Source organism: Chaetura pelagica, unplaced genomic scaffold (genome assembly GCF_000747805.2).
Source record: "Chaetura pelagica isolate M959 unplaced genomic scaffold, ChaPel_1.0 scaffold69, whole genome shotgun sequence".
NCBI classification, from domain to species: domain Eukaryota; kingdom Metazoa; phylum Chordata; class Aves; order Apodiformes; family Apodidae; genus Chaetura; species Chaetura pelagica.
The window spans coordinates 10405599-10416989 of record NW_009970724.1 but is presented as its reverse complement, the minus strand read 5'-3'; the positions used below and the strand labels follow the sequence as shown (position 1 = coordinate 10416989).

Genomic DNA, 11391 nt, shown 5'->3' with positions numbered 1-11391 from the left:
ATGCCTGCCCTCATGGGCTACCAGTTACGGTCTGACTTCACTAGAATGAATGAAGGTGTCCTACTGGAAGTAAAAAAATAGCCCTGGGCCCAAGCAGATAAGACAGAAACCTGAAAGAACAGAATGCAGAACTTTTTCTGAGGTGGATTTTATGATCAGCTTTGCTCATTCTAACCACCTCCTTTGTCTCTCCTACATCAATGAAGCAGCAGCTACAAGAGCACTGCAGCAAATCTTACTTTAACTCCCAGTGTGGAAGTAAACAGAAATGCTAAAAATAAGCTGTGGTACAGTCTGTGTTGACAAAACACAGTGGTCGCCCACTATTACCAGTCCTTTGCTCCAGCAGCCTATCTACTGAAGCTTTGCATCTTTCTCATGGGTTGCCTTTGCCTGGCAAACACAGCTAGAGAGACCAAACATTTTCAGAGTTGAGTATGAGAATTACAGAGACACCATCCAGTTACAGAGCATGGCTTCAGGGGATGCACTTTCTTCAGGGGATTGTCTTTTGCAGTTAAATAAGGAAGGCCCAGAAGATTTCAGCTTTCTGTACATACTCACCAGATCCTTTTCTGTCTTTTTATTGGCTAAAGCATCAACTTTGGAGTCAAGCTCGCCTTGAATTTGGTCTCTCCTTTTCAAAACACCCTTAAGATAGAAGGAAAAAAAAAAGTAAACGGCACCCAATTTTTGCCATCTACTTACAAAATCATCAGACAATAAGGCTATTTAAGAAATTTATCAAGATCACAGAATGATGCCATTTAATAATTTTGACGTAATAGATGGACTTTCCTCAAAAAAATCCTAAAATCACAAAGACTTATTTTTCAATACCTGCATTTTATTTTACATGTCTTTCAAGAATCTTAATAAATCTAAAATCAGTGCCGCAGGAATGTGACATACATCATTACTAGTTGTATGAGAAAAACTGCAACAGCAGTTTACTTGGTATCAGCTCAACTTACTCTATATTGACATTTTAAAACAGCAACATGAGATTGCCAAATCTCATGAACAAAAGTATCTTACTGGAATAAAAACTACAATACAAAGTAGAATAAATTATTAAAAACAGTAAACCAGGCATTACTGAAATTGTGACTTTAAGCTTCAATAGTATTTTGTAACTGCCAAAAGTCATTCAGTAAAATTAGATTAACTCTTTAATAATAAAAATGACAGATGTTCTGATGTTGATACCTGTGCTTATTTACAGCATATGTAATTATTACCTCCTTTAAAACTGTCTTATAATGTATGGGATTTTTAGCATTATAAAAAAAAAAATAAAAAAAATAGGAAGGAGAAGGAAAGTTACTTGCTAGACTACATGACAGGAATGGTATCACAAATTAAATTTCCTTTTCCAGTGCTTACTTGCTCTGTGACCTCACTGCAGCCTTATAAATTTCTCTCTGCATTAGTTGCCTCATCTGTAAAAGCACACGTGGGTGTTCTTATCTGGCAGAAACATTGCAAGGCTTTAGTCCTTTTAAATAAATATCAGAAGCAGGACATATATAATTACAAATCTCAAAACCTTCTTTGACATTACCGTGCCACAACTGGTTTTACTGCTTCTTCTGCATATACTAAAGAGGTTTTCAGTATTCACCTCTAGCATAGGGCATGTTGAAACAGCACTGGGCACAAGCAGCTCTACCTTCTCTAGCTGTCTTATTTGATCAAGTTCTCTTTGAAATCTTGTAACAAGCACAATAGAATAATTTAGGATGTTAATTTTCAAATAATTTTAATTGTTTCTTTTTGAACAAGTATTCACTAGAAAATATTAGTAAACCTGACTTAGGACAATTCTGAGTAATAGATTAGCAATACATACTAATGCTCAGAAATCTTTTGATTACATAAATACAGAAAGTGTTTAGTGCACACATAAAAGCAAAACAAATTTGTCTGGAACAGTCTTCCTTTGTATCACAAATGCTTTCTCTTTTTTACTATTTCTGTTGCCTCTTTTAAAACTGAGTTAATGACTATTTGGCAACTTTTATCACAAATACTTAAATTACAAGATAAACCAGATTCTTTTAATATTAATGTGTTACAGCTATATACAAGTGCTGACTTCTAATGGCAAACTAAGGGACTGTGTTTTTAAAACACATTATTATACTTCTGTGATTGTTTTGTGCAATGTTTGGTGGCACCCTGCCACTAAACCCTCAAATTATTGTATGTGGACCCATAACAAATTTATTGCTGCAGTTTTTACCATGAGGCACAGCAGTTCTCTGCAAACCCCAGATGTGTTCCGTGAGTCAGTTAGGAAGGAGCCAGTCCATATGTAAATATTTTAGCCGTGAATTAATCTCTTCCCCCAGTTTAAGGCTGAACTCCCAAGACTGGAAAATACAAGGATTGCATTGTATTGACCACACCTTCTTCTGCACATTTGTGCCTGATCTTGACAGCAGCGCACAAAGGTCTCTGTGATGAGGGATTCAAAACACCTCTGAAAGCAGGTTTGACTAGTGTATGACTTCCCCTTTTTTATTTTTATCATGACTAGTAGTTCCCTTTCCAAACTGAGAAGTGGAAGTAAGCTGTAGGAAAAGTAAAAATCCATGGCAAATGAAAGGAACAGTTGTAGAACAAGAATGAGCTAATGGAGGAAGATTTTCCTCTGGCTAGGACCTCATGGCAGCCTAATCCTGTGTTGCAAGTGCTGAATCAAGAACACTGCAAGCAAAAAAAAAATAAATATATATGCAATGGGTAACAGCTAGTTGTAATGTGTGCGTGGAGAGCCAGGTAGTCACTCTGGGGTTTGTCAGTGGTTTGTTTGTCTCTGTGCTCTGGACAAAAGACAATGCCTGATAAAGGGTGAGCCAGGCTGCAGACTAATGCAACGTGCAGGTGGCATCACTTTGATAGCAGAAAGGCTGGGATGGCTCATGGGTAACAGACTTAGACATTCTGAAAAATAAGTTTAGAAGTGGGGGAGAGGAAGACCTGCAATTGCTAGGATGGTAATCTCAAATCTTCCTCAGATCTTTAAGCAAAGCAGTACCTACCCCCATCTACCTGCATGTACATGTAAATAACGAGACCTGTGAGAGTCAGGACATTCTGCATGGCCGCTCTTTCAGTGAAGCCTGTTTTAAAGTCAGCAGTCATTGCAGCAGTAATTCTGAACCTCTCAGTAGCTAAGCCTTACTGAAAAACTGGCAATGCTCTGCATAGTCCCAGCAAAGGCTGAGTTAACTTGAGTCTTGCTCTACCCATGGCCTCTAACAGTGTGTTAGAGAAACCACTGCAGTAGAAGCTGTGTTCCCAGCAGCCAGGCAAGAACGGAGACAGCAGCTTGCATTGCTCAAAACCTAGACAGAGAGGTTTATACCTATTTTCTGCTTTCTGGAGGCAGCAGAGCAGGAATTATGACATGCTGGATTCAGTTACTTATTTATGTTGATTATCCATTAGCACTGAGTTTAACAACTCCATAGTCAGATATTTTTATATTCTCTGCAAGTGCAAGAAAAATATGTACATAAAGGGAACTGAGAGCATCAGCTAATGGCAAAGACTAACACGTGCTTATATAACGGCACAGGGACTGGAAGTTCCCTGCTGTTCTGCAGAGAGAAAACATAGTTTAGGAACATCTCCTAGAAAGGGAAAAACCTCTCCACTCCTTTTCCCCCACACAATCTGCTGCTCGATGAGTTCACATTTCAGCAGTGCCAAAGGAGCCTTTCTCAGCTGCTGTTCCCCAGACCTTCCGTGTTCTCGCCTCTCTGCTACAATGCAGAGCTCTCTCTTAAGGTGGCAAAACCAGACACTTCAGCACAGCTACCAAGAGCTGCCTGCCATGCGAAACTACCAAGCTCTTCTCATTTGGAAGAGGTGCTTCATGCCCAATTAGCAAGAGAAACAGGACTGACCAGATTCCCTGCTAGGGGACAGCTATCCTATGCCGCACATGTTTAGTAACAACAGTAAACAGAGGGACTGCAAAGTAATTTTCATCAGTTACAAATTCTCTTCTAGAGCTCATCGCTGGACTAAGCTGACCTTGATATACAACCATAAGCAATCCTTAAGGAAACCTTACCATCAGAATTTCACTGTAGAGAACATACTCGTGTAAAATGGGCAGCAGGTTTTCCGAGAGCCCTGCCATTCGCTTCTCCGTAGCCTTGCAACACTTGTCGATGCAGGTGGCAACACCCTTGAGGGAGTCTGCTATATCTTCTTCTGATGCTGACCACAGTGTATGGATGGGACCATATTCCTTCATTTCATTAAAATACTCTTAACAGGAACATACACACATATTACTCTTTTGTTCATTAATAAACATCTAAGTGATACTAATTACAACCCATATTTATTGTGAACAAAGCAAGAGATTGAGGCTAATGTTTAAATTTGTTAAAATGGCCAAGATAAGTACACTGCAGTTCATTGCTTCTGAAAAACCTTATCAATTGTAATTAAGTAGTTCCTAAATGTATCAGCAAAAATGCCCCAGTCATTTTGAAAGGACACGAATACTCAGACAGACCTGAAGAGCTGTATTCAGATCACCCAGTGACCTCAGTTACTTCATGTGGCCTTCATATAGAGGGACAGGAGCCACAGCAGCCCACAGGAGCCATGGGTCCAATTTGCTTCTACTGCTCTGAATTCCTCTGTATGGTAATATTCCAAAACCCTTCTCAGTTATTAGAAACTAGCAGCCTTGCTATGTCCCAAAAGCTTCAGAAGACACACTGAAGTTCACTCCAGTTCTGCACGTTTTATCTCCTTTAGTAGTCTTTTTATAAGGATATCCTACAAATTATTTCTCTTATGTCCCTAGGCCAACTGTTAATCTGTAAGCAGAAAGAAAGTCCAGAATTCACTGTGCTATTTGGTAAGGCTAAACTTGGGCAAGGCTGGATATCACCTGGAAGCTCCTGTTCACAGGAGCATACTGTGAGTGCATTGGTCATGTATTGAAAAAAAAATTTCACCACAACTGAATTTAAAATGGAGAAATGCCCAAGAAAAGACACAAAGCAGATGTTTGCCATGAAGAGTGTGATGGTTTTTTTATGTTAATTGGGAAAAAAAATGTAATTACATGTAAGATGTAATTCATAATACCATGTTAAACTAACGTAAGAAGGAATGCTCTCTGAATAACAGGTTATCAACAGTTCATATTTACAGTAGTGCAACTTGCACACTCATGTTCTGCCAAATGCTATTTGGAAAATCTAGAAAGAAGATACAACCTGCAGCATTTGGGAGCATGTCAAAAATGATAAGGTTTTCCAAGAAATATTTTGGCACTGATGCCTTGAACCTATGGACCTCAGCCAGCTATTTTCACCCAAATGTACAAAAAGAACTCTTTTCACCAAGATATATTTTCCTTTATAAGACCCCTCTAATTTAGTGAGGATGTGCTGAGATCTGGTACTTCACAATAAAGCACAAGGGCTCATAATAAAGAACACAGTGCAGGTCTTCAAATTATATTACATTGACAATAAAATCCCTCAAGTGCTGACCAGTGGAAATGCCACTGAACAGACCTGACATCAGCATCAATCTCAGAAAATCAGTAATTCAGTGTTTCAAGAAGGTGTGCAAACTGCTGTTACTTAAGGAAAAAAATGAGATTAAGGCAACCTTCTTATGAAAACCCTTAACAGGCACAGTTTGCCATGACAGAAATTATGGTCAACAGGAAAGCTATTAAGAATAAATCCGCTTGATTAACACTGAGAAAAGGTGTGGAATGAAATAAAAAAAAAAAAAAAGAAAAGATAAAAAAAAAAGAGAGATCTGGCATCTAGACAGTGTTATGGCAGGAGACAGCACAGAAAACTTCTATGATTTACATACATTCCACTGAAAGTACAAAACAAAAGGTCATGCAGCTTTCCAAAAAGGACAAGTAACAAGATAGCCATACTTGCTACATTTTCTTCTTTCTAATTTCCTGATCAAATAGTTCAAACACATGTTAAAACTCTTCCTATTAACAAGCTATTCAAACTAACTTGAAGGTCTAAAACAATGACTGTTACAAAAAGCACAGTATAAACAAAAATCTTCCTTTCCCCTGCTTGCTGGAAAGAGTATTTTGCCTAGCACAATGAAAAGTTTTTCCAGTACATTAATTTCTTAAATCAGTAACAGTGATACTTGTTTTCTACTTACCCTTTTCTTCCTTTCTTATGAAAACTCTTAACAGGCACAGTTTGCCATGACAGAAATTATGGTCAACAGGAAAGCTATTAAGAATAAATCCGCTTGATTAACACTGAGAAAAGGTGTGGAATGAAATAAAAAAAAAAAAAAAAGAAAAGATAAAAAAAAAAGAGAGATCTGGCATCTAGACAGTGTTATGGCAGGAGACAGCACAGAAAACTTCTATGATTTACATACATTCCACTGAAAGTACAAAACAAAAGGTCATGCAGCTTTCCAAAAAGGACAAGTAACAAGATAGCCATACTTGCTACATTTTCTTCTTTCTAATTTCCTGATCAAATAGTTCAAACACATGTTAAAACTCTTCCTATTAACAAGCTATTCAAACTAACTTGAAGGTCTAAAACAATGACTGTTACAAAAAGCACAGTATAAACAAAAATCTTCCTTTCCCCTGCTTGCTGGAAAGAGTATTTTGCCTAGCACAATGAAAAGTTTTTCCAGTACATTAATTTCTTAAATCAGTAACAGTGATACTTGTTTTCTACTTACCCTTTTCTTCCTTGTAAATTCTATGAGCTATTTTGTCTAGTACATTTATTTTCTGACTAAATGTTTCCATGTAATCATTCATGTCTGTAAACATTTCAGGACGATTTTTAACTCCTCCCCTTACTGAGGATGCTACAGCTCTGACAGTCTGTCCCATCCTGCTCAGCAAACCTGGACCCTGCTTCTTGTGTGAGGAGAGTTCCTATGAAAAGAACAAGCCATGTTTACTTCCATGTACTTTTTGGGTTTGTTTTGCATTTTTTTATACAAAGCTACATACATAAGCCTCTGTATGTATTTTTGTGCATATATCTTACTTTAAAATTACTAGGCCAATGTCAGAACTGTACCTGTTGTGCACGTATTAGCTCAGCCTTTCTGGGCAAACACAAGGATGCTGTGTATCACGCCCTCACAAGAATGATTAAAGATGGCCAAGAACCTTTGCCCTTTCAATCCTTTGGGGGAAGTAGCTAGTTTGCAGTTTAGGCTTTTGAACAGGAAAGCAGAAGCAATGATTGCAGAAATAAGTCATTGAGAAAAGCAAACAATGTTCCAACTGGAAGAAGTAATCCATCTATTTTTTTTGCAACTCTTTTTATATGTTGCTAGAATAACCTCTGCTGAAGTTCAGAGGCAACCTTTTCTGAGTACAAACTCCAGTTTTCAACTTGCCAAAATACAACAGGAAATTCAAAAGCTGCATTTTTCTTTTATGAGACTAGCATAACATTTTTTTTTTTAAGCAGATGAAAAAGACAGTGCCATGCCAAAACAGATGACATTCATATAATCTTAGAAGCTTATATGTATACTGAAAAGCATGCAGAGTTGAAATACTGTGAATTTGCCACCAGAATTCAAAATGCAGCAACAGAAACTGCTTTGGAAGGTAGAGCAGTACTTATGGCCCCATGCATGATTACCAGAAGCACATAAAACAATGTTATCTCAGGAGGCGAATATCCCATAATCCCCCTGCCTTCTTCTGACGCTTCTGTACAAGCCATGGAAGGACACTACTCAGTACTGAACTTGGGAAACTCCTGATATACTGTACTAACCAAAGACATGGGTTCACATAACTGTAAATAAAAATAAAGTCATTTTACCCAGGCCTGTGCTGTAAGAAAAATTTTGAAGTCTTCATTAAAAGTTAAAGTTGGATGATCAGCAATACGGTTCAAAAATTTATGTAAAGCTTTCCTTCGAGTCTCAATGAATTCATCACTAAATCGTTCCACCATTCCTTTCATTATGAATTTTTCAGGCAATGGCTAATGGAAAAAGAAAAAAATATGTTCTATAATTAATATTATAATACTTCTACTCAATAAAAACCACACATATACCCTGTAGAACCCACCATGCAAATACCAAATTGTTACAGTTACCACATTCAACAGGGGCATTAACAGAAGAATGCCAGTACAACCAAGAAGGAAGGACAAATTAATGTACATGGCACAATTACAAACATAAGAAATACTTGTATGGGATTTTTAATTATCACATACGTATAAAGCTAATCAAACTAGGTTGGTGTAATGTTTGTGAGATTTCAGAAACTGAAGAAAGACCTCAAACATCTGTTTAAAACTGTAGCCATCATATAAACAAATAAAAATAACTTAAGTTTTAGCAAACGAACAGGAATGATCAGTGTTGGATGTGCTTCTTCAAGTTTGCTCTTCAACCAAAGGAAATCCTGATATCTTCTTCGAACTTCATATTCACTGGAGTCAAATGCACCACGGGATGTCTGAAAACCAGAGGCAAGAAAAACAGGCCCAGGTCAGAATACCAGAAAAAAAAGAACACAATAGTTTTACATTTTGGAAAAAACTGAGTACTTGAAGGGAGTGCACAGATTCTATTTTGCCCTTGTTATTTGCTTGCTGTTTAATTTTAAATTGCAACGATCGACTACTCGAAGAGAAAAAACACATCCCCTTTTAGCAAGAAATCAAAGTTCTATTGTAAAAAAAAAAAAAAAAGAAAAAGCAAGCACTAAACTGGACACAGAATGACTTACAAGGCTTATCCGTGTGGACAAGCTCAGAAAGTGTGAATTAGAAGAGCAGACAGTGAGACAGATCGAGAACTGGTTAAACAATAGAGCCCAGAGGGTTGTGATCCATGGTGCAGTGTCCAGTTGGAGACTTGTGACTACTGGTCTTCGTCAGGGGTCAATACTGGGCCCAGTCTTACTCAACATCTTAATCAATGACCTGAATGAGGGGACAGAGTGTATTCTCAGCAAGTCTGCTGATGACACAAAGCTAGGAGGATTGGCTGATACATCTGAAGGCTGTGTTGACATTCTGCAAGATTTGGACAGACTGGAGAGCTGGGCAAAGAGGAACCTAATGAGGAGTGTAAGAATAAGTGTAGAGTACTGTACACCATGCACCGATATAGATTAGGGGTTGACCAGCTAGAAAGCAGCCCCATGGAGAAGGACCTGGTGGACAACAAGTTATCCATGGGACAGCAATGTGGTCTCATGGCCAAGAGAGCCAATAGTATCCTGGAATGCATTAAGAACAGTGTGGCAGCAAGTCAAGGGAGTTTCTCCTCCCCCTTTACTCTGCCCGAGTAAGATCACATCTGTAGTATTGTGTTCAGTTCTGGGCTCCCCAGTTCAAGACAGACAGGGACAGGCTGGAAAGAGAGCAACAGAGAGCTACAAGGATGATTAAGGGATTGGAACATCTGTCATACGAGGTAAGGCTAAGAGACCTGGGGCTGTTTAGTGATGAGAAGACTGAGCAGGGACCTGATTAATAACTAAATATCTGAAGGGTGGGTGTCAAGAATGGGCCAGGCTCTTTTCAGTGGTGCCCTGAGACAGGATGAAAGGGCAAGATGAGAGAGCATGGCCTGAAGCTGCACCAGGGGAGGTTTAGGTTGGATATTAGGAAACACTTCCTCAGGGAGAGGGTGATTAGACATTGGAATGGACTTCCCAGGGAAGTGGTGGAGGCACTGTCCCTGGATGTGTTCAATAAAAGGCTGGTTGTGTCACTCAGTGCCATGGTCTACCCAATGTGGTAGTGTTAGGTCATAGGCTGGACTTGATGATCTTAAAGGTTCTTTCCAGCCTCGGTGATTCTGTAATTCTGTGAAATGGCACCAAACAACAACACAGGAAGTTCCACCTCAATGTGAAGAAAAATTTCTTTACTGTGAAGGTTATGGAGCACTGGAACAGGCTGCCCACAGAGGCTGTGGAGTCTCCTTGTCTGGAGACATTCCAACACCTGTCTGGATGTGTTCCTGCTGCAGCAGGGGGGTTAGACTCAATGATCTTCAGAGGTCACTTCCAACCCCTATGATTTTATGATAATAATTAGCATACCACAGTGTTTCCAAAAGATGTAAATCACTATTTTAGCGTGGCATTTTCCTTTTCACAATCGCGATTATATTTGCTACGTTTAGGGCGTGTCTTTTAAAGTTATTAGTAATCTGCAAGCGAGAAGAGCCCATCTTCTAGCATTCTGAAAAACAAATCCAAACAAATAGCTATGTCCTTGGGACCGGCTGACACTAGTCAGCAAGCCACACATTCAGAGCCTGAAAACTTAAGCATATCATAGCAATAACACTTCCTGTGCTGCTTAATGGATTCTGTGCCCCATCATCAATTCCAGTTTTGTAGCCCTTTGTTAGAACTTGCCAACAAACCTTTAATGCCTAGAAAAATGCTTATTACAGTGTTGCAAAATTGTCAGACCATAAGATTTATTTTATCACTGCTCTATCTTCTAGAATCAAGCACAAAGAGCTGTGTTTTCATTAAAGTAATGTGTGCTGTTTAGCATTCATTGTTGCACAGAGATTTATAGTGCAATGCAAGTAAATTCTAAAAACCTCTAAACAAGCTTTTGCAATCTAAACATTTTTGATGGTTGAATAAACATTTTTCAAGGTATGTGGAAGGAATGCTATTACTTTATCATCAACAACCAGCACTTTACATTAAATATGATAAGAAAGTATAGAATAGATAAAAAAGCAAAACCAATCCACCTTACAGCCCTTCTATACTTGCCAGAAGAAAAAAATGTTCTTTTGTCTACAAAAACATGCATAAAGTGAAAATTATTGCTTGCAGCCTAACAAAAATAGCTCTCTTCCTACTCCTTAAATATTTTATGAATAACTGATAACTCCTTTTATTTAAGGATGAATAATTCCCATTTGAAAATTTGGTTTTAAATTAATCTTTTAAAAAGAACTCAAAGTAAAATAAATTAACAGTGCAATTCTCAAAATGCAGTCTGCAGAGTATTTACTGGTAATCCCAGAAGACCTGACTAGTCTCACAAGCCTGACTTCTTTATTTCCAGTAAATATTTTTTATTCAGGACAACCAAAAATACACTTAGTTGTTTCCTAATATTACTTTTTCATGGGAGAATTGTGGCCGTTTCTGCAGAAATCATAGGCAACTGTAAATGGGAAACCAATGCCCATGTGATAGGGGACACTGTCATGACAAAAAAAATGGAATTGAAAGACTTTGTAGAAGGTAACATTTACGCAAGACATTAGACTGCTAGCTTGCAAGTGATCCAGAAGTCATCAATAATTGGGCTAATACAGTGTCTTAGAACTGAATCAGCCTTTCTGCTGTTTCGTATTCCTGCT

At 38.3% G+C, this 11391-nt stretch overlaps 1 protein-coding gene across 1 annotated transcript in view; it reads right to left on the bottom strand.

Moving 5' to 3' along the window:
* The window catches only part of SNX7 (sorting nexin 7), a 26761-nt gene that overhangs the window by 14726 nt on the left and 644 nt on the right, over positions 1-11391 (bottom strand). Inside the window, exons 2-6 of the mRNA XM_010006648.1 lie at positions 8387-8497; positions 7848-8012; positions 6736-6937; positions 4088-4287; positions 565-651 (exon numbers count right to left, since the gene is read on the bottom strand). Coding sequence (XP_010004950.1) covers positions 565-651; positions 4088-4287; positions 6736-6937; positions 7848-8012; positions 8387-8497 — 765 coding nt within the window. The remainder of the gene's footprint in view (positions 1-564; positions 652-4087; positions 4288-6735; positions 6938-7847; positions 8013-8386; positions 8498-11391) is intronic.